This window comes from Felis catus, chromosome A1, assembly GCF_018350175.1.
Source record: "Felis catus isolate Fca126 chromosome A1, F.catus_Fca126_mat1.0, whole genome shotgun sequence".
Taxonomy (NCBI): domain Eukaryota; kingdom Metazoa; phylum Chordata; class Mammalia; order Carnivora; family Felidae; genus Felis; species Felis catus.
Genome location: NC_058368.1, coordinates 24,967,501 through 24,992,319, shown reverse-complemented (window position 1 = coordinate 24,992,319; position 24,819 = coordinate 24,967,501). Strand labels below are relative to the sequence as shown.

Below are 24,819 nucleotides of genomic sequence, written 5' to 3'. Positions count from 1 at the left end.
ACCATTAAAGTAGGAAGACACAGTGTATTTATTAAGTACTTTGCTTATTTTTTAAAGCATTATCTCATTTCATCCTCACCTCAACCCTATGAGGCTATATCAGGCATGTTTAACAGTTGAAGAAAGAGAGGCTCAGAGAAAACAACTTATTCAGCGTCTCACATCATGTAACTGGCAGAGCCAAGATACAAGTTCCTATTTGTGTAATTTCAAGGCTGGTGCATTCTCCAACATGCTGTAACTCAAGAAGAAAAGAGACTGAGAGCCCTCTAAAGAGTTACATTTTTTTTCTTGAGAAAATATTAATTTCATGAAAGGACAAATTTGAAAACTAATTTAAAAAATGAATAGGGGGAAAGCATCCCAATTAAATCTGTAAGCATTTTTATGAGCCACAAAAATATTACCTTCAATTTTTACAAAAAACAATTTGCTCCCAAGTAACATTAAATAAATGAATTTTAAAAATCAAGCATTCCTTATTTTTCAGTTTTGTAAACAGATCTTTAAGAAGTACCATCATTAGAGGGAAAACTGACTGATGAGAAAGAATTTATTAAAAAACATACAATCTAAATTAACTAATGCAGTGACTTAACTAAATTCTGACACAGTTATTAAGTTTAAAATGCACAGATTTTCAGAAGGGTCTCAGCTCTTTCACTGGCTGGCTCTTTTATGTAATTCCATTTACACCAAAAAGTTAATGTTGATTAAGTGACAGAGGAACAATAAGGAAACAGAGGGTTTGAACAACACTATGTAGATCAACTGGACCTCACAGGCATATGAACCCTGCACCCAACTGTAGTAGAATATGCATTCCTCTCAAGTGTACATGGAACATTCTCCAGGACAAACCATGTTTCAGGCCATGAAACAAGCCTTAACAAATTCAAGACTGAAATCATACAAAGTATTTCTTCTGATCACAAGGGAGAAAAATAGAACTCAAGTTTTACAAAGTGAAAACCTGAAAATAGAAAGGCATTTTAATATATTACCATACTGCAATTTATTATTAAAGTAGGAAAATAAAGAGTATATTTATTGAGTACTTTGCTTATGTTTTAAGAGTTATGTTATTTAATCCTCAAATATAAGGAAATTACACAACAGACTCTTAATCAATGAGTCAAAGATGTCACAAATGAAATTAGAAAACACCCTGGAAGAAATGAAAATGAAAACACAACATACCCAAACTTACGAGATGCAGCTAAAGCAGGGCTAAAAAGAATTTCATAGATAAATGTATACATTAAAAATAAGAAAGATCTCAAATTAACAACCTAATTTGACACCTCAAAAAACTACAAAAGGAATAAACTAAATCCAAAGCTGGCAGAAGGAAGAAAATAATGATTAGAGCAAAGATCAAGATAGAGAACAGAAAAACAATAGAAATAATCAACAAAACTAAGCTGGATTTTTAAAAAGATTTGATAAATCCTTAGCTAGATCAAGAAAAAAAAGAAGACTCAAATAACTAAAATCAGGAAAGTGGGATCAATACAACTGATGCCACAGAAATAAAAAAAAGATAATAAGACAATACTATGAAAAATTGTACACCCACAAATTCCAATAACCTAGAAATAATAGATAAATTCCTAGACACACAACCTACCTAGACTGACTCATTTAATAAACGGTAAATCTGAACAAACCAATAATGAGTAAGGAGATTAAATCAGTAATCTAAAACTTCCCCCCAAAGATAAACCCTGACCACATGGCTTCACTGAAGAATTCTATCAACATTTAAAGGAGTAACACTAGTCCTCTGGAATTCTTCCAAAAATACTAAAGAGGAGGGAATACTTCCAAGCTTATTCTATGAGGCCCTGATAGCAAAGCCAGATAAAAACCCTACAAGAAAACTACAGACCATTATTTCTGATGAATAATGATGTAAAAATGATGTAAAACTCTTCATCAAAGTACTAGCAAATAGAATTGAATAACACATTAAAAGGATTACACACCATGACCAAGGGGGATTAGTTCCTGGAATGCAAGAATGGTTCAACATAGGGCAATCAATCAATATACTATGTACCACGTAACAGAATTAAGGAATCACATGATCGTCTCAATAAGTATAGAAAAAAGATTTGACAAAACTCAACACTTCTTCATGGTAAAAACATTTAACAAACTAAGAACAGAAAAACACAATCTCAACTTAACAAAGCAATTTATGAAAAGTCCAGAGCAAACATCATATTCAATGGTGAAAGACTGAAAACTTTTCTTCTAAGATTGGGAACAAGGACGCCCACTCTCATTTCTTTTCAACATGGTATTAGAAGGTCTAGCCAGAGCAAATAGGCAAGAAAAAGAAATGAAAGGCAACCAAACTACAAAGGAAGAGGTAAAATTGTCTCCATTCTAAGATGGCAGGATCTTATACGTAGAAATGCCTACGGGTTATGTGCATGTGTGCATGCACTCACACGCACTGTTAGAACTAATAAATTCAGTGAAATCGCAGGACACAAAATCAACACACAAAAACCAGTTGTTTCTATACACTAACAATAAACAATCTGAAAAAGAAATTATGAAAACAATTCCATTTACAGTAGCATAAAAAAAGAATATAACACTTTAGGAATAAACCTAACCAAGCAGTTGAAAACCTTGTACACTGAAAACTACAAAACATCGTTGAAATACATTCAAGAAAACACAAATAAGTGGAAAGATGCTCACAGACTGAAAGGCTTAAAACTGTTACGATGTCCTTACTCTCCAAAGCGTCCTACAGATTTGACACAATCGCAATCAAAATCCCAATGGCATTCTTCATAGAAATATAAAAATTCATCCCCAAATTGATATAGAATTCCAAGGGACATGTAAATAAGTCAAAATAATTTTCAAATAGAAGAACAAAGTGAGAGGACTCATATTTCCTGATTTTAAAATGTATTTGAAAGCTAAGCCATCAAAACAGTGTGGTACTGGCATAAAGACAGACTAGTGAAATACTACAGAGGGCCCAGAAATAAATCCTTGCATATATGATCAAATGATCTCTAACAAGGGGGCCAAGACCACTCAATGGGGAAAAGACAGTCTTTTCAAAAAACAGTGCTGGGAAAATTGGCTATCTACATGCCAAAAAAAAAAAAAAAAAAAAAAAAATGAAGCTAGACCCTTATCTTTTTTTTTTTTTTTTTATGTTTTTATTTATTTTTGAGACAGAGAGAGACACAGCATGAGCAGGGGAGGGGCAGAGAGAGAGGGAGACACAGAATCTGAAGCAGGCTCCAGGCTCTGAACTGTCAGCACAGAGCCTGACGCAGGGCTCGAACTCACAGACTGTGAGATCATGACCTGAGCTGAAGTCGGATGCTTAACCGACTGAGCCACCCAGGCGCCCCAAAGCTGGACCCTTATCTTATGCTATGTACAAAAATTAACTCCAAAGGATTAAAAACCTAAGTGTAAGATGTAAAACTATAAAACTCCAACACAAAAGCATAACAGAAAATCTTTATAACATTGGATATGGCAATAACGTCTTGGCAATGACACCAAAAGTATAGGCAACAAGAACAAAAAGAGACAAATGGGACCACAACAAGCATAAAACTTTTGGTGCATCAAAAGACGTTATCAAAAGAGTGAAAATGCAACCTATAAACAGGAGAAAATACTCATAAATCATATATCTGGTAAGAGGTTAATATCCAGAATAGATAATAGATTCCTAAAACTTAAGAACAAAAATCAATAACTCAATTAAAAATTGGGTAGAGAATTAAATAGACATTATTTCAAAGATGATATACTAATGGTCAACAAATATGTGAAAAGATGCTCAACATCACTAATCATCAGTGAAATGTCAAATCAAAACCACAATGAGGTATCACCTCACATCTATTAGGATGGCTACTGTCCAAAAAACAAAAAATAATAAATGTTGGTGAGGATGTGGAAAAACTCAAACGCTTGTACAATGTTGGTGGGGTTGTAAAATGGGGCAACGGGTATGGAAAACAGTATGAAATTTCCTCAAAAAATTAAAAACAGAACTATCATACGATTTAGCAATTCAACTTTGGAGTACATATCCAAAGAATCAAAAGAAGGGTCTTGGAGAGATATTTACAGTCAAGAGGTGGAAGTTACCCATCTGTCCAACAGAGAATTGGATATACAGGCAATGGGATATTCAGCTTTAAAAGGCGAGGCAATCCCGTCACATGCTACAACATGGATGAAGCTTAAAGACATCATGCTAGGTGAAATAAGTTAGTCACAAAAAACCAAAATGAGTCCATTTACATGAGGTATCTAAAGCAGTCAAATTCATAAAGACAGAAAATAGAATGAATGGTGGTTACTAGGGGCTGGGGACCTGGGGGTTAGAGGGGAACAGGAGTCATTTAAATGGGTATTCAGATGAATTTCAGATGCACAAGATGAAACGTTCTGGAGATCTGTTTCATAACAATGTGAATATACTCAACATTACTAAACTGTATACTTAAAAATGGTTAAGATTGAAAATTTTATTATTTCATGATCATAAAAAAAACGTTTAAGGTACCGTTTACTGAATTATCCCTAACTCAATATGGGAATTATTAAGTACACATACACAGAGTTTTAAAACACGGAAAAAAATCTATTACAGTAATGCCTAAAAAGCTTACGAAAAGTATTTTAGATTCTACAAAAGAGTGCCGAAAACATACAATCCTACATACCTTGGCTTGTCTCTTTTTTCTCTTTGTCTTTCAAAATCTCGTCCTCTGTCCTTTCCGTCTCTTGGTTTTTCTTCTATCCTGTCTTTTACTTTATACTTTTCTTTATATTTTTTCCCCAGAACAATATCCTCCTGTAAAGGAGGGGGTGGACTAGGCGTTCGAGGTCCTTTCTTTTTACTCTGGTTGCCTTTTGAATTCCTGAAGGTGACACAAAGCTATCGTTAGAGGTCCAATTACTTTTGGGAGGTCAAATGGGTATTTTTTCATTTTAAAAATGGTAGCATTCCTTCCAATGCCTTGCCTTTTACTATCTTACGCAATAGTAATCAATATCCAGAAAAAAAGCAACACACAGAAATGAGCGAATAATTTACTTGCCGCTTACATAATTTTAAAGGGTAGGTTTCTGAGAAAGATAGAGGTGGAATAGGAAGATTCTTTCCAACAAAAGAAATGACACAGGACAACTTCATGAACTTTTTTTTTTTTTTTTAGCTTATATAGAAAGATAGATGAAGAAAATAAAAATCATGTATAATTCCACTACCCAAGGATAACCCTTGTTAACAACTTGGATATATGCCCACACTTTTTCCATGTCTCTTTCCCCCTCCCCCAATCTTTTTACAACGTTTTCTAAAATTTTTTGTACTAAACACAGCATGGGGATCTTTCTACAACAAAAAATAGATGTAATAATTTTTATAAATTGTATTGAATTTCATCAAATAGATATGCTCCATAACTAAACAGTTTCAGATTGGTAAGTTTTTAGGTGGCCTCCATGTTTTATTAATAAGGAACAGAAAATTATATCATCTATAAATGAAATCCTAAACTTTGTTAATAAACATTCATTTAAATCTTTAAGAAATATTTCTCAACTCTAAGGTTACAAAAACAGTCCTCTAATTTTTGGGAATTCTGTCTTTTACTCTTAATCTACCTAAAAGTGATTTTTGGGTGTAGAATATTCTCTTTAATTTAGCACTTTAAATAATTTTATCCAAATGGTGTGACTTTGACCCTTTTGTATCCAAAGTTATCTGTCTTTACCTCATACGTGCACAATAGTTTGACTGAATACAGTATTTTATTTTGTTTTGTTTTTTTTAACGTTTATTTATTTTTGGGACAGAGAGAGACAGAGCATAAACGGGGGAGGGGCAGAGAGAGAGGGAGACACAGAATCGGAAACAGGCTTCAGGCTCTGAGCCATCAGCCCAGAGCCTGACGCGGGGCTCGAACTCACGGACCGCGAGATCGTGACCTGGCTGAAGTCGGACGCTTAACCGACTGCGCCACCCAGGCGCCCCTGAATACAGTATTTTGGTATCACTATCCTTCTACCTCAGACCTCTATAAATATTGTTAGAATATCTTATAACATTTAGTGTTGTAGATGAAAAATGTAGAGTCCATTTTTTTTCCCTATGCATGTTACCCAGTTTTTCAGCTGGGATGATTATAATTCTTCCTTAGAAATTAAAATTTTCATGAAGATATATCTAGGTTTTCTTTTTTTAACCTCTTCCAGAACTCAGTGAACTATTTAAAAAAAATTTTTTTTTTAACGTTTATTCATTTTTGAGAGAGAAAGACAGAGCGCAAGAAGGGGAGGGGTAGAGAGGAAGACACAGAATCCGAAGCAGGCTCCAGGCTCTGAGCTGTCAGCACAGGGTCTGACGCAGGACTTGAACTCACTAACTGTGACATCATGACCTGAGCCGAAGTCGGACGCTTAACAGACTGAGCCACCCAGGCGCCCCAAAGAAAAATTACTTAAAAATTATTTTAAAGATAAAATAATAGAGGAATTCTTGACACAAACTGTATTTTCACATTACTTCTGTGACAGAGACTAGCTAGGTGTTTACTAAATTTTGTCCGGGGCACACTGCTGGAACTATACTGTCTAGACTTCTTTGAAATGAGATATGGCCAAGTGACCAAGTTCTGGCCAAAAAATGCTTGTGGAATTGTACACCACTACCAGGCCTAATAAATGATTCTCATACTCCAGGCAACTGTAAACTGTAGAGCCCAATAAGAGCAGTACTCCAATTAATTTTTTTTTCTTTAGGCGTTCCATTTTTTGATGTCCACAAAACCCAAGCGAAGCCATCTCAAAAGGAGCCTGGGTTACTAAATCTTTATGCATAAGAGAGCCACCTGTTAATCAGAAACACCCACTCTGATTTGCTTTGAGTGAGAAATAAACCTCCGTAGCATTGAACTCAGATTTTGGGACTAAGCTATTATAACAACAGAAGTATATCAATACACTCACTATGGTATAGAATTTCTTCACATTTCCTTCAAAACTATACGTAGTTGGAAATCACAATTATGTTACAATATAGGCTTTTCAAGTGCCTTCCAACTACAGGGGTCAAAATTGGTTCTGCACATTCTAAAGGCAACAAGATCTTTCAACCTTTTTTAAGTCAACTGATTTCTCCGTAATGGCACAGAGTGTACCTCCCACTTGTGGCACAGAGTTCAATTAATTTCATCTATCATTTTTAGATCCTTTCTTTCTCTGCATCAGACTCTGTGCTGACAGCTCAGAGCCTGAAGCCTGCTTCTGATTGTGTGTCTCCCTCTCTCTGCCCCTCCCCTGCTCGCACTCTGTCTCTAGCTCTCAAATGAATAAACATTAAAACAAAAAAACAAACAAACAAAGAATCTGAATTTTATTCAACCAAATGGAAAACCACAGAATTTTTCAATGGGACAGTAAATTAACTGCAATCGTTCTTTCAAGATTTCTCTCACAACATCCGTAAAATGAATGAATACAGGGGGTTGAGGAATGAAATGTTTTTGTGCACAGGAGAGTGGACACTAGATAAAGTAGAAGGATGATACAATAACCTAGGCAAAAAGTAACTGGAGTCCGAAATAGGGTTAAAGACTCTAGAAACTAGAAGGAAGACAAATACAAGTTTCATTGTGGATTCAGATAGTTTGCCAACTGGTCGTATGTTGAAAGAGGTTAGTTTAGCTTTTTTCCTTGAACAAAATTAGTGTATACGCTTTCATTAAAACAAAATTTAGGGGCGCCTTGGTGGCTCAGTCGGTTAAGTGTCCGACTTCGGCTCGGGTCATGATCTCACGGTCCGTGAGTTTGAGCCCCGCGTCGGGCTCTGTGCTGACCACTCAGAGCCTGGAGCCTGCTTCAGATTTTGTGTCTCCCTCTCTCTCTGATCCTCCCCTATTCATGCTCTGTCTCTGTCTCAAAAATAAATAAACGTTAAAAAAAAAAATTAAAAAAAAAATTTAAATAGTACAGAGTGACATTAAATAGAAAAATGTCTTCTGTCTTATTCTTAGTCCCTCAATGTAATATTTTCTCATTTCTGCTTTTATTTCAACAGGCTACTGCAGTAATTCTAAATAATATATTCATACTGCTTAGTATAAACTAAGAATCTAATCTCATGACCATGTGCACAAGGAGACAAGAAAAATGTTCACTGTGTATAATTTGTAACAGTGAAAAACTGAAAACAACTTATAAGTTCAACAACAGAAAAGTAAACACATAGTATAAATACTCAAATGGCAAAAGGCTACATAGATCAATACAAATATAAAAAATGTTAAGTGAAAAAGAAAGTTGCAGAAGCAAAGCTTTAATATATAAGTACTACGACTAAGTAGATAAAAATAATACACATGAAAGTATAAACACACATGCTCAAGTACCAAAAACAAATTCAAGAGGGAAGGAGAGAAAATACATAGGTGTGTTATGTTTTATTTAAAAAAAAAAAAAAAAAAAAAGCTCTGAAGGACAGCAGATGGGACACAGACATTTGTTTTATTGTTCTCTATCAATTTTCTTTTAAACAGAAACATTTTGTACCTTTATTTTCTTTTCAAATTTTTATTTAAATTCTGTTAACACACAACCCAATACTGGTTTCAGGAGTAGCAATCAGGGATTCATCACTTACATGTAACACCCAGTGCGCATCACAACAAGGGCCCTCCTTAATACCCATCACCCAATTAACCCATCCCCTACCCACATCCCTCCATCAACCCTCAGTTTGTTCTCTATCTTTAAAAGTCTCTTCTTCTGGTTTGTTTCCTTCTCTCTCTCATTCCCACCCCCCATATGGTCCTCTGCTTTTGTTAAATTCCATATATGAGTGAAATCATATGGTCATACCTTTATTTTAGAAGAAAAAAACTTACATTAAATACTGAATGTATTACAAGGATTCTTCTGTAATCTACTAATTCTTCTGAGTATCACTTCAGATTTTGGGTATCACTTCAGAAAAAGCTATTTCATTCTGGCGTTATTTACCACCCTACTGACCTCTGCTGGTCCAACAAGGGTGAGGATACTGCAGTTGCCTTCCTGTCTTTCTTGCTTGCTGAAGATGACGATTTAGGGCTTGACTTTCGCTTTGGAGATTTGCTTGATTTTCTTAGAGAAGGAGATGGAGATAATTTTGATCGAATCACTTCTGGTGAAACCTTTTAAAAGAATTCAGTAGATCAATCAGAAACTCCTTCAATCATGGGTGTTATAATCAGATAACAAAGCAGGTGTTTCTAAATCATACCAAAATTCAAATGAAACATTAAGTGCTGTTACAGCCACCAAGTGTTAGTCTGACTTCTAAACATGCGCTTTTAACCAGTATGCTAATTACAATTACCCGCCCTAACATAACACTATTATTAACAAAGCAAACCAAAATTATACAATTTCAAAATCTCCTCAGAAAAATCACAAATTACATTCCAATAAATTGTACCCCTACTCTTTAAAAAACAAACAAGTATTCTAGACATAGCTTAGGCCTAAGAAACAGACATACATAGATTCAAATCCCATTTAACATTAGCCGGTGAATCTACGCAGCACAACCTTAGTTTTTTCACCTGTCCAAAAGCAAAAATATTTCCTATTTATCTACTAGAGTAATGTGAATATTAACATGTAGTTGATTTACAGTAACGTGATCAACTTATCAACATCCTGATACAATTTAAGACACAACAAATGGCTAATGAGTTCTCTGATCAATACCCATGTTGATATTAATTGCTAACATGTATTTCAATAGCATACCTCCTTTTTAATAATAATTTCTTCTCTTTTGTCCATGTTTTCTTGTTCGAGCTTCATTAATTCCCTCTGTATCTTCTGACGCTTCATTTCCAATGACAACTCATGAACATAATCATAATTAATATCTCCATTGTCAGAATCTTTAAGATAAAATTCCATTACTTGTCAGAAACTATCAAAATTATCTACACCAAAAATTAGAGAAATTTTTTCAACTAATTTTTTATGCAAATTAAAATGGTGGTCTTTCATTAGAATAACATACTTCTCAAAGATAAAAAATATATACTGTTTCTATAAAGGGTTAAAATCAGTATGGCTGATTTCTTTATGAAACGCCAAACATTTTTAAGACACTTGGGTTTTCTTAAAGTGATTTTGGGTTGTCTGGCAGTTGGGTTTTTGGTTAGGAGAAGGGATTTCACAATTTTACCGTTAAAAAACTCACATGTAAATTCTAAGTATTAAAAATACCAAAGCCTTCAGTATTTCAGGCTGTATATATGATTTCATTATGTCCTTGACTTTCTTAAAGATTCATCAGTATTAAATGAAGGTAGCATTAGGTGTCCTACATTGCTTCCATATTTCTTTCTTATTAGTGACACAACTGATTTGTATCTAAAACTAAAGTTTGCTAATTTTAACACTAATGTGTACATGAGCTAACATCCGAAAGATCTGTAACTTTTCCATTATAAGCGATTTGTGACAGTTCCTTAGCTCAGAACTGTCCATCTCCTCAACGGATGTGGTACGATGTCTCTATTTCCATTCATTTTTTCCAGTGGAAAAAATATAAAGACTTGTTAAGGAAAAAAAAAAACAGGAAAGAAAAAGAAAGAATGATGTGCAGAGCTATTCCTTTGCAACATGCAGAAGTTTTCGGGGGCTACTGGCACTGTCACCCAGCCTCTCACCCTCATTTGTTATATATAAATGCCAAAGAGCCTAGAGGAAGGAATTTCAGCGACTCTTATCCTAACACATGACAATGTGGGCTACACTGATAACAAACTGAGGTGCCTTTTCTAACTACACTTTTAGCACTGAAGATCACCATTCCTTAACCTGGGGTAAAGAAATAAAATGGAAAACTAAAAAACCACGACGATAAATGGTCCTACTTGACTGTCGAAAACACAAGAAAATGAACATCATTGTCGTGTACAGATCAAATACATTATAATTCCAACTATCCATTTATTTGCTTGGGAACAGAGAGGGTAACTACATATCCTTTATCTGTGTAACTAAATTGATTGCTTATCTTATATTGGAAGATGATGACAATTTTTCAGTAAATATATAAAATAGACTAAATCACATTTTTCAGTCAGAAAGCAATTACTAAATATTTAAGGACTATATTTACTAGATATAATTTACTATATTTAAGAACTATATTTACTAGATAAAATGATTGGAGATACTGAATTTAATTAAATAAATAATGGCTATCTGTATACTATTTTGTACTCTGAGACACTTTGTATCAATGAATAATAGGGTTCAAAGATTCAGTTTGACAGTATTCTCAAATTGCTAGCAGATAAAATTCCATAGCTAAATACTAAGTATGTATAAAACAAAGGGAAGAGTAATTAATTGTGAAGAATGATTTATAGTGCTTTTAATGGTATTATCAATAATACCCTGCACCCCTCTAAAAACTACTACCTGGAAATATCACCAATATAGAACACAGGTAAGAAATGAAAAGTTGGCTTTCAGTCCTTCAATCCCCAGCTATCCTACCAAAGGGGTAAGCCTGAACAGTTAAAATATATGTCAGAGTCAATGTACTATAATATATTTTGCTCAGATGAAAAGCTCTCTAGTCTTTACTCAGATACGATTTATTCTTATTTTATGCATAGCTATTATAAACAAAAGGAAGATGTCTTCCTAGCCTATAAGGAGATGAAATACAAAACAGACATGATGCAACCTGACAAAAAAAAAGAAGTCTGAAAGCATTTAATAAATTTAGAAAATGTGTCTCATACCTTGAGGTTATCATTATAACTGCCTAATAAAAACTGATTCATATAGATAGATGATTAGTCTAAGTCATTAGAAAAATATTAAATACAATTAGAATGGCATATTTTACAAGGCAGCTATTTTTAAAAATATATACTACAAGAATACAATACATAAGGTTGACATTCCTCATACATACAGAGTTCTTACTGATTGAAAGGAGAATGCAAGGACATGAACAGGCAATTCACAAAAAGAAGGAAATGCAAATGGTACCTAAATATGCCTTTTTCATGGATTAAAGAGGTACTTTTTTCTAATTATAGTATCAGGTATTAGAAAAGGTATAGATAATAGGTATGTTCACTCTTTGAAGGTTAACAATGCAAACTAGGACACTGGGACATCTATCTTGGAAAGTAATTAGGCAATGTGGGTAAAAGCCTTAAGAACATTAATACCCTTTAATAAAACAATTTTACTTCTAGTAATCTGTTTTATGCAAATAATCATAGAAATATACAAGGTATACGTATATGGATTAACGGTTGAGTATTTGCTTCTGTCTTTAATATATACATTCTCATTATTAAAAGTGTTAATTCTTTTTTTTATTTTTTTTTAATTTTTTTTTCAACGTTTATTTATTTTTGGGACAGAGAGAGACAGAGCATGAACGGGGGAGGGGCAGAGAGAGAGGGAGACACAGAATCGGAAACAGGCTTCAGGCTCTGAGCCATCAACCCAGAGCCTGACGCGGGGCTCGAACTCCCGGACCGCGAGATCGTGACCTGGCTGAAGTCGGACGCTTAACCGACTGCGCCACCCAGGCGCCCCTAAAAGTGTTAATTCTTAAGTACACAGGGTGAATGGAGAAATTCCATTACACTCCTCCCACTGCTACCTTACTCCAGTGATAACAATGTTACTAGTTTAGTGTTGTATGCATAAAAATAAACCTTTATATTTATGCTCTTTAAAATAATGGGACTAAAACTACACACAATGCCCCATAGAAATACCTTTCTACATCATACAAAGAGGAACCATTTTAACATCTGAAAAGCATTTCATAATATGAACACATTGTAATTTAGTGAACCAGTTTCCTTCTGATACACATTGTTTTTAATATTTTGCTCTATAAACAAGACTTCAATGGACATTCTGACACCTTCCTTGGTTCACAAGTGCAAAGTATTTCTTTAGGGCAGATTTTTTTTTAAATGTTTATTTATTTATTTTGAGAGAGAGTAAGCTAGTGAAAGAATGGTGAGCAGGTGAGGGGCAGTGAGAGAGGGAGAGAATCCCAAGCACACCCAATGCTATCAGCGCACAGAGCCCGATGGGGTACTTGAACGGTCATGTACCGATCATGACCCAAGCCAAAATCATGAGTCAGATGCTTAACCAACTGAGGCATCCAGGTGCCCCTAGAACAGATTTCGTAAGCTACAGAGTTGCTGGATCAAAGAGAAGTGTAACTTTATTTTTAATACTACCAAACTACACCTCAAAACAGCTTTTACCAACGGAAACTCCCATTTCTAACGTTTATATTTTTCATTTCTGTCAATTTGATGGATAAAAAATGCTACCTTTTTATTTTCCTTGACTTCCTTCTGTAGTGAGCCCGAGTACCAACTGACCATTTCTATTTCCTCTATGAATTACCTATTTAATTTTTTTTGCCCATTTATCAACTGGACTGTATTTTCCTTTTATTTGTGGAGCTCATTATATGTTTATATAGTACTTTTACCATGTGCTTATACATGTTATACATGGTAAATATGTCCTTTTGGTGATCTACTTCTTAATTATTAAACTGTAGTTTAGTTACACAGAAAATTTAAATCTTTATGTACTCAAATAAAGCTTCTGGGTTTTATGCCTTACTTCAGGAGAATGTACCCACCTATAAGATTACCAAATACGTTCATTTATTTCCTCTTCTACTGCAATGACACTTTTCCTTTTTATGTTACTGCACTAGTCAGTATGGTAAACAAATAAGATGAAGTTTAAGGAACCAAATAAAAAAACAGACTTGGGGGTAAGGAGTTGGAAATACAGGCAGCAACCAGATAATGAAAAGTTCTGTACAGTAAGAATTTGTACTTGGTTCCTGAAGGCAATGGGAAATCCAAATTTTATTTGCTTTTTTTTTTTTAATGTTTGCTTATTTTTGAGAGACAGAGCATGAGTGGGGGAGGGGCAGAGAGAGAGAGGGAGACATGGAATCCAAAGCAGGCTCCAGGCTCTGAGCTGTCAGCACAGAGCCCAATGCAGGGCTCAAACTCATGTACCATGAGATCATGACCCAAGCCTAAGTCGGACGCTTAACCAACTGAGCCAGCCAGGCACCCTGGGAAATCCAAATTTTATGCAGAGGAATGAAGACATTTATTCTTTCAAAAGAGCATTCTGGAACTCAGAGAGTGGAAGAAGATATTCACAATATGTATATCTGATAAAAGATCTTATATCCAAAGTATATAAAGAATTCTAAACAATTAAGAAAACAGGTAATGCAATACAATAGGCAAGTCTGGAACACACAGTTTACAAAATAGATTGTACAGTGGTCAATAAACGTGAAAAAGTTGTCAATTTTATTAGTCATTAGGGAAATGCACACTAGAACCACAATAAGATACCACACACCTCCAGAAAGGCTAAGATGAAAAAGATAAAAAGTACCATATGAAAAATAATCATTTTTAATTTGACATTGTCTACCAAAGATGAACATATGCAAACTCCATGATCTAGCAATCCAATTTCGAGGCATAAGATGAAGAGACATGGGTACAAGTTTAGCAAAAGATATGATTAAGAACAGTAACAGCACCCTACTCATAACTGTTCAAAATTAGAAATTATTCAAATGTTTAGCACCATTAGAATGGATAAATTATGACATATTCATACAATGAAATCCTATACAGCTATAATAATTAATAAACCACAACTATGTGCAATAAATAATACAGTTAATCTCAAATATATTGTAAGCAAAGGAAGCTAAACATAAAAAGAGTACTGCTATATATTCCATTTATACAGAGCTCAAAAACAGACAAAACTAATCAATGGTGGTAGATATCAGGGTAGTAGTTATCTCTGGGAGGTGAGGGTTGGGAGTTAGTGACTGGAAAGGGAGCACAAAGGGGTTTATGGGATCCTATTAATTTTCTATTTATTGACTTGGGTACAGATTATACAAGTTTGTTCTGTCTGTGAAAATTCAGTGAGTTGCACACATGAATCATGCACTCTTCTGGATGTATACTACACTTCAGTTAAAAAAATTCTTTTTGGAATACTACGTGGCAATGAGGAAAAATGAAATATGGCCTTTTGTAGCAATGTGGATGGAACTGGAGAGTGTGATGCTAAGTGAAATAAGCCATACAGAGAAAGACAGATACCATATGGTTTCACTCTTACGTGGATCCTGAGAAACTTAACAGGAACCCATGGGGGAGGGGAAGGAAAAAAAAAATAAAAAAAAAGAGGTTAGAGTGGGAGAGAGCCAAAGCATAAGAGACTGTTAAAAACTGAGAACAAATTGAGGGTTGATGGGGGGTGGGAGGGAGGAGAGGGTGGGTGATGAGTATTGAGGAGGGCACCTTTTGGGATGAGCACTGGGTGTTGTATGGAAACCAATTTGTCAATAAATTTCATATATTAAAAAAAAAATTCTTTTAAGATTATTCTGGCTTTCAAGTGGAGAATAAATTAGAAGACAAGATTAATAACTTCAAGGCATGAGATTAGGAGGCTATTGTGGTAAAATATATTTGTATACAGTAAACAAATAACTTGAATATTAGTAGTCATTTAGAAAAATAGGTGGTTCTGAAAGATAGGCAGAAATCTCAGAACTCTGTAAACATCTAGGGTGAGGGGAAGAAATATCAAATAATAACTCCCAGGCTTTGGGGGACCCAGTAGAAAGTGGTAGTCTTAGGGAACTCAGATAGAGAGATCCAGTTGACAGATGCCTCAACTGAGAGCTCCAGATACTGGATTCATTAACACACAGATGCTAATGACACCCTGAAAGGATGACTTCATCTGGAAGGAAAAATTAAAATTGAGAAGAGGTGGCTAGGCAAAGGGAAAACAACTGAAAGCAGAAGCCACTTCTAGAAACAAGTGGTTCTCAAAGAGGGGTCTGAGGACTCCTCGGGATCTCCAAAACAATTCTTGGGAATTTCAGAAGATCAAAAATATTTCTACAATACTACATCACTTGGGTGGCTGGTCTACTATTCTCTCCTGGGTATACAGCCGGGTTTTCCAAAAGTCATATGATACGCAATACCATTAACAGATTGAATGCGGAGCCAGACATAAAAATCTAGATGTCTTCAACTAAGCCAGATGTTAAAAAGATTTACAAAAACATGTAAAACACTGCCCCCTCCTTGTGATTTTATTTTTAGTTTCCAAAACCAATCTATTTTCTATAAAAGTATATGCTGGGCTTATTATTTTCACTGTTCAATAAATTCATAAGTATTTAAAAAATTTCTCAGATTCGATTTCTAATATGGCAAGAATTAAAACAAATAACCCACTAAGTCAAAAGCTGTTTGGGATCCTTAAAAAAAGTGAAAGTGTCATGAGACCAAAAAGTTTGAGAAATACTAATACAAAGCAATTTCTTCTGATTCTAGCTAAAACTGCTATTCACGTTAGATTTAAAACGTAGAAAGTCTATTAAATTGGTTCAGTGTCATTATCTGGGGATTGAGATGACTATATCCATGCTTCAATATTCTTCCAAACATGTTTTAATCCATAGAGACAAAATATCAAAACCTGTGAGTTCAAATCAAGAGAAAACTGTAATAGCCATGTGTAGATTTTATATGTAAAGCTATTATAAAAGGCATCTACTCACCTTTTAAATGATTTTTGTATAGTAAAATCACTTTAGTTTTTTTAAAGATGATAGCCTAGAGCAAAACCTTGGGAATCAACATTTAAGGGATAGATAAAACACAAGGAGCCTCCGTTCAAGACTGGAGGGCTTCAAAGGAAGACAGAAAAACTGAAGAGTGATAGATGAAATCCAAGGACAAAGCGTTTCAAAAAGGCTCTCGAATGCTGCAGAAAGATTACAGAATAGAGACAAGTATCAGGGTGCCTTGGTAGCTCAGTCACAGTTTGGCTCAGGTCATGATCTCACAGTTCATGGGTTGTAACCCTGTATATGGCTGTCTGCTGACAGCTGGGAGCCTGGAGCCTGATTTGGATTCTGTGTCTCACTCTCTCTCTGTCTCTCTCCTGTTCACACTCTGTCTCTCTCTCTCAAAAATAAACAATTAAAAAAAAAGAGAGAGGGAGACAAGTATGTCTCTATTTATTTAGCAAAGAGGAGGTCATCAGTGACCTTGAAAAGCCATTTTACTGAAGACATGGGTCAGAAAACTGAGCAAGTATGAAGTGAAAAAAGCAGAGACAGTAAGGCACAGAGTTACTTCACAAATTTAGTTGTAAAGTGGGGATAAGCCGGGTGATGGGTAAAAGTCATGCGGGGAGAAGAGAAAGAGTGTCCAGATGGATGTTAAAGATGTAAAAGAGAATGTATAACAAATGAACAAGATTGCAGAAGGGGGAGGAAATCAGATTCAGGACACAGGAGTAGATAACCTTATATAGCAAGAGGGAGGCTTCTTACAAAGAACAAAAGAGAAAGAATAAAGTTCAGGTGGGGAAAAGAAGACCAGCTTGTAAGTGTGGTAGCAGGAAGTTGAGGGAGTTACTAGATGGTGAGTTGCATCATCTCTGTGTAGTAAAGAGCAGACAGGAGACATGAAGGGTCCACGGGGAGATCTGAGGAGAGAGTCTGAAATAGCTACTATGATGACAAGGAGGAAACTCTTCTTAGGCTTTTAAATGGGAATAGAGAAATTTTTATTTTTTTTTTTATTTTGATTTTTTTTCAACGTTTTTTTATTTATTTTTGAGACAGAGAGAGACAGAGCATGAACGGGGGAGGGGCAGAGAGAGAGGGAGACACAGAATCGGAAACAGGCTCCAGGCTCCGAGCCATCAGCCCAGAGCCCGACGCGGGGCTCGAACTCACAGACCGCGAGATCGTGACCTGGCTGAAGTCGGACGCTTAACCGACTGCGCCACCCAGGCGCCCCGAGAAATTTTTATTTTTAAAGATTAAGGGGTATCTAGTATATTTCAGAATATTTCTTATCTGAAAGTAATTAAAATGAAAAGAATGCTGAGTGTATTTAGCTAATCCCCTCATAGTTAGGCAAAGTTCGCTATCCAACCTCAAACAGTCAAGATTTATAGTATTTTATTTCAATATATGAACTATTTAGTCACCTACAATGAGACATTATAGCTGCTTCTACTACTATTTTGTAAGAGGTATTACATTGACTTATGAAATCCCAATAAACTTATCATAAGGAAATTCCCTATCTGCTCTTAGGAGTAAGTTTTAAGTAGACAACACTGTCCAGAAGTGGAATGGATTTCCTAAAAAAAATACTGATGTTCAAATTACAGGAGAGGCATTTAGCATACTTTTGAAGTCTCAGAATAGATCTCTTTAGAGACTGTTCTTCAATGTAATAGTAAATATTTTAGGCTTACAGACTGTTGGCTCTCGTAAGTACTCGACTCATCCACGGTACGTCAAAAGCAGCCACAGGAAATATGTAACCAAATAGGACTGGTTGTGTCGAATAAAACTTTATTTGCAAACACAGATGGCTGGCCTACAAACTATAATTTTTTTAACTCTTGGTCTAAGTTTTCAGTTTACTGCTAAGGAACTTGCTTAAATTCTTACATTCTTTAGTTTTGTCATGTGTAAGTAGAGTAACAAAGCTACTGAATTAATGAGGTAATTACACAAATGATACTGAAATGCACAGCACACCCAAAGCATTCAATAAATGTGACTTTCCTTTCTCTATGTGGTAGTGTGAGGCTCTACTGCTCACCTTCAGAAGGTCATAAAAGAGGAAAAGAACATTCATGGTAAGAAAACAAATGCTAACTTGTTAAATGATGCAAAGATGATTTTGCTATTACTCATGAACAAATCCCTGGTCTCAATTAGTATGTGAATTGGATTTCTTCTGAAAGGTGAAAGTCTACAATTTCTTGGAAATAATTTTCCCAGATCTTTAAGATTTAAAAAACTTATTTTAATATTTTATGTAATACAAACAAAACTTAGGGGCACCAGGGGGCTTGGTTGAGTGTCTGACTTCGGCTGAGGTCACGATCTCACGGCTCGTGAGTTAAAGTCCCACATGGGACTCGCTGCTGGCAGCACAGAGTCTGCTTCGGATCCTCTGTCCCCGCCTCGCCGTCCCTCCCCTGCTTGTGCTCTCAAAAATAAACACTAAAAAAAAATTTAGACTTAATTTTTTAACTTAATTTTTTTTTAATTAACCCTTAATTTTTTAAGGGCCTAAAAACACTTAGAAAAGTAATACAATTTCAAAGGACTGTGATGCTGCCCAATGAAGTCCTGGGGGGGGGGAGGGGGAAGGATGGGGAAGTTGAAAAATGCAGTGTGAATAGCCTTCTCTGACTTTGTTCCGCTACCACATGCTATTTTCTGTATTACGACTCATTAAAGTGGAAAGACGGCAGTAAGATGATTCTGAAACGAGGAGGTAACAGTTGAAAAGTGTTTTGAAACCCCAAAAGTCTACAAAGTGAATAATCAATAGCTTGACTATATAAGCAAAGATTCTTGCACTCACCATCTCTATTAGTTTCCCATTCTACATTTTCTTCTTCACTTTCGGGAGTTCTCTCCTTAGTGATTTTAATGTCTTCCTTTTCCCTATGTCTCCCTCTCGAAGATTCTTTCTAAAAAGTATATATATACATACAGATTACCATATTTTTTAAAAATTACAAAATAGTTACTATAATACAGAATATTTCTAGCTTCATCTTTGTTTCATTAAAGAATCTATTTAGCAAATAATCACTTATCCACTAAGTAGAAGCGACAAGTTCTAGTGTAGCACCATAATGAAAACACTGTATTTTATCAAACAGCAACTTGGTAAAGTAAGGAATAAGATTTAAAAATATACAATGCAAATATTTAATAAGCAGTGGGTAGTCTAAAACATACCAAGTTTCTACTTGTAAGTTTCTAGGGGGAAAAGACAGTTTAAAATGGATAAAAAGAAACAAAAGGATTTTTAAGTGACTATATTAAAAAATGACTAAAAATGGCTACAATTTTCACAGTAGACTCAGAAATACTGATCTAAAACTTATCATACACTTAATGTAACAGCATTTTCCTGCACACTTAAAGATTAAATCCAAACTCATTTGGTAATTTTACAAATGCTTTTTTAAAAAGATGTTCCCCTATTTTGATGAAATCAAAATGGTGGCTAAAATGGTTAGAAAATCAGTCCTTATACTATAGTTAAAAACATAAAAATTTACATTTTATTCCAGGTGTAACAGTATCCTACAAACAGAACAGGGCGATTTCAGCTTGTAAAATTTAATTAAATAACTATATAAGATAAAGACTCCAAACAACATTTTACTACGTGGTAAGAAAATAACCAGTGTTGTAGAATTGTTAACCTTCCTACCACAGTGTCTCACTTTTATTAACACTCTAAATCCTGACTATGTAAGAAACTAAAACTCAAGGACATTAATTGCTGAAAGTTCTTTCTGGGCATTCCCAAACATAAAATGGTGCTGCTTACAACACAAATTAATTTCTCTCTGAAATCTTTTTTTAAAAAAATCTAGTATATATTATAATTGCCCTAAATTTTACATATTTAGGTACAAAGTCATGGTGTATCACTTGCTAAATGACATATATGGTATGAAAATAAAGGCTGACAAAAATATTAGAAAAGGCTCTACAAGAGTGGAACCAGCCATGGAAAAATACTAGGAGGGAGGAAGGTATGAAGGGAGGGGAGGGGAGGGGAGGGGAGGGGAGGGGAGGGGAGGGGAGGGAAGGAAGGAAGGAAGGAAGGAAGGAAGGAAGGAAGGAAGGAAGGAAGGAAGGACTAACTCCTATTTATATATAAGACAAAAGGAAAAAAAGGGACACAATTATTTTTATTCTTAAAATATATTCCATGGATTATCAATGAGGAACTATTTTACATCCCATGTAACTTTTCAGTGTTCTATGGATTAAATTTACTATAATCTTACATCAGTACAATTTATATCAAAAAAATTTTATAGGAAGTTGTCTCCAAATTATTGAAAAATATAGTTTTCTACTTAAAGTAGCATGTAATACCCAACTACTAATTTAGTTGAAAAGGATTTCAGAGAAGTAGTAGTTGATACTGCAAAATAAAATAACCTGCAAGTGTGTAGCAAAGTATTTTTAACAGATTTAGAACTAAAAATGCAATCACCTCAATAAATATTAATAACATAAATATTTCCAATATTCATCCTATATAAATAATGTAATTTTTGAATTGCTATTGTTTTTTAAATACGACATAGTAGCTTGTCACCTTATTTCTTTTAAATGCAAACATTAATTAGATGTGCGGGTGGGGGGAGGGCTGGGAGGCTCAGTCGGTTAGGCATCAGGTCATGATCTCATGACTTTGGCTCAGGTCATGATGTCACGGTTCGGAGTTAGAGCCCAGCATCAGGGTCTCTGCTATCAGCACAGAACCCACTCTGGATCCTCTCTCTCCCTCTCTCTCTCTGCCCCTCCTCTCCTCCTCTCAAAAATAAATATTAAAAACATTTTTTAAAAAGATGTGCAGCCGTTTGATTACTTTATTATGTATTCTAAATTAGTCATCCCAGAACATGTACATGTTGAAATACTTGTTAATGAACTAAAGCATTTCAGCCAGTACACTTGGGATGAGATATTTTAAGAATTCAGAATTTTTTTTTTTTTTTGGACTTCAAAGTATGCTAAGTAACAACACCAACAGGGTCTACAGCAGCAACCTGTGCTCAAACATACTAATATTTTTGTAGCAAAACATGAAATCGCCAATTGTATAAAGACTATAATTAGCTTCATGTCAATTAAAATTAGGTTTTGCTGTCAAACAAATCTATGCCTCACTTAGAAAAGCTGGTATTAAAAATTTCTTACATTTCAGAAATGCAATAAATGATTGCAGGCTTTTACTTTATTTTCATTTTATTTTTAGTTTACAGTACATTCACATTTATTCCATAAACATTATATGTATGGATAGGTAATATTCATTATGAATTTTATTTTTTAATATCTTTTTAAATTTTAAGGTTTTTCATTTTTGAGAGACAGAGACAGAGTGTGAGCAGGGGAGAGGCAGAGAGAGAGGGAGACAGAATCTGAAGCAGGTTCCCGGCTCTGAGCTGTCAGCTGAGCTCTGATGCGGGGCTCGAACTCACAAACCACAAGATCAGGACCTAAGCCGAAGTCGCATGCTTAACTGAGCCAACCAGGCACCCCATGAATTTTACTTTTAGATAGTAAAGAGGCATTGCCAAGAATTTGATTTAAAAAAAGCTCTTAGGCTAAAAAAAAAAAAAAAGTTGAAAACCAGTATTACAATAATTTGATTAGCAACTAAAGTCATAAAATGTTAGGAGTCTCTGTAAATAACATAATCCAATCTTCTCCTGCCCTATGTAGGAAATCTCTTAAATATCATATAGCTATGGAAGTCTTAGTAGATGAATAGAAGGAAAAATATTTACTCCCTAGGTCACCACTGATCTCTCTTCACTGTTACACCCCTTAGTCCCCATTTTCAGACAGCTCTTAAGTATCAAAAAATTCTTATACTGATCACAACTCTCTTACACCTCTCCAGAATTTCTGATTGGAATCAGTTCTGACCTCTAGATCATGGGAAAATAAATCTAAACATCTGTCGCCCATCAGCCCTTTAAATATCTGAACACTGCTACTAAATCTCTTCAACATCTTCTTAGACAAGGCCAAAGATACACTTCACATTGATCACACGTCAACATTTTGGAATTTTCCCACTTTATCACTCTGTCATTTTCCCTGGGCACGTCAATCTGCCAATGTAATTCAATAAAACATGAAAACTAAAATTAATCTAGTCTTGCCACAGCAGCACACAGCATATGGCTTCTGCCTCTCCTGGTGTAGAACTGAAATTATACTTGCATTAATAAAGTCTAACTTATTTTGCAGGATAAGTTTTGGGTGGAGCTTACACAAGGTACTATAAGCTTACAAACTACGTAAATTTAAAGTACAGTCACATAAAATAAGGTGAACTTCAGGGCTGGGTGATGTAGTAACATACTGAAATCATTAGACATCAAACTTTCTTGTGTTGTTCTTCTCACAGCTCTGCCCTTCCTATTGCTGACTTCACACTAAGGCATGTTACTTTTCCCATAAGAAGCAATCTAGGTTCTCGCAGGGTGCTCTCCCTCAATCACGAAATGAGAATTCATTCCTTCAGTTTGAGTGGGCCAACTTCAGTCACATGACCACATCTAAATCAATAACAAACCGATCAATAAATCAAAAACTAATACCAAAGTAATGGCCGCAGGTGAAATGACTCAGGCCTGGTTCCTCAATGAACCGAATTAGCAAAGAGAATGGGATTATTATGACTGAATTAGACTAATCAGGCCCCAGCAGCGAACCAGGGTCAATTCCCCAAAACCACGATGCATCTACAAAATGAAAAAGTGATGGGATGGGTTCTGGTGAGTGCAAAGCAATTTACACTACACTTTTGGAACTACGCTTCACCTCTTCAAAGTACAAGGCCACACTTCCGACGATTTCATAGGCCAACACAAAACAGACTGTCCAACCTAGTAAACATTTTCTCTGTTCGCCTTTACGATTCACATTTCAGACCCTCCTTCTAAATCATTTGCTACTACCTTCCTGATGAGTATCTTTTTAGACATTCTCTATTTAGTGAAGTTCTCCTAGTAGCCAACACTCGATTTTATCTAAAAATGTCTGTATTATATCTTCATTCTTGAAAAACAGTTTTGCTGGATATATAACTATGGGTTGACAGATTTATCTTAACGTTTTGGAAATACTATCCCAGTGTCTTTTGGCCTCCATTGTTACTGATGTCATTCTGTTGCTTCTTTGTAGGAGGATTTCCCTTTTTTTCTTGGGGTGTTTCTGGTATTTTCTCCATGATTCTGGTATTTTACAACTGCATAATAATATTCCATTTGATATGTATTGTGCCTTCTGTAGCTTTGTCTCATCAATTACAGAAAATTCACAGCACTACTCCTTTCAATAATTGACTGTCCTACATTCTATTTTTTTCCTGGAGTTCCAATGAGGGGTACATTAGACTTTCTAAGTATTTCCCCCAAACTTGTGAATCTCTTCAACATTATCTGTAACCTGTATTTATGTGCTGTATTCTGGATAAATTTTTCAGCTCCATCTTCCAATTCAACAACTCTGTCTCCACAGATGGACCAAAAAGGGTTAGTCTCTGACCTGCTCTAATACTAGTAAAAGTCGTAAGGTCACCACTAGCTTTCACATTTACTATTTAATTTTCTGTTCTTGCTTTTTTTGTTTTTGCTGCTGTTTTACATTTTTGAGAAAGCAGCAATGCATTTAAAATGTGTTTGTTGTCACTTATTCAGGATCTAGTTTTACTGTAGTAAGAGGACCCTCAAAGTATATACTCCATAATAGTGCTGAAAGGGAAAGTTAAGACTAACAATTCTAAAAAAATAAAAATAAATTTTTTAAAGCCTAACAATTCTTTAGCAATCACATCAAACTTTGTCTACTGCTTAAAGTAGAGCCAACTATTTCCCTTTGACTTACCCACAACTATTAGTTCAAGCCACCCTAGGCCATACGAGTGCAACTGACATTTTGTTCCTAAAGTCTGTTTATCCCTAAAACATGTTTGTTCTTTGTTAATGACAGGGAATGGTATTAGTATGTATTAGATGAGACAAAGAAGATGGAAAGGGAAAAAAAATCTACTTCAACTATCT

General features: G+C 35.1%; 1 protein-coding gene across 9 annotated transcripts in view; it reads right to left on the bottom strand.

The window, feature by feature from the left end:
* ZC3H13 (zinc finger CCCH-type containing 13) overlaps nucleotides 1-24,819 on the bottom strand; it is a 97,871-nt gene that overhangs the window by 50,980 nt on the left and 22,072 nt on the right. For all 9 annotated transcript variants that reach the window (XM_019826636.3, XM_019826634.3, XM_019826627.3 and 6 more), the window contains 4 exons: nucleotides 19,569-19,677; nucleotides 9,823-9,962; nucleotides 9,061-9,221; nucleotides 4,728-4,925 (listed from right to left, as the gene is read on the bottom strand). In XM_019826636.3, the coding sequence (XP_019682195.3) occupies nucleotides 4,728-4,925; nucleotides 9,061-9,221; nucleotides 9,823-9,962; nucleotides 19,569-19,677 (608 nt within the window). The remainder of the gene's footprint in view (nucleotides 1-4,727; nucleotides 4,926-9,060; nucleotides 9,222-9,822; nucleotides 9,963-19,568; nucleotides 19,678-24,819) is intronic.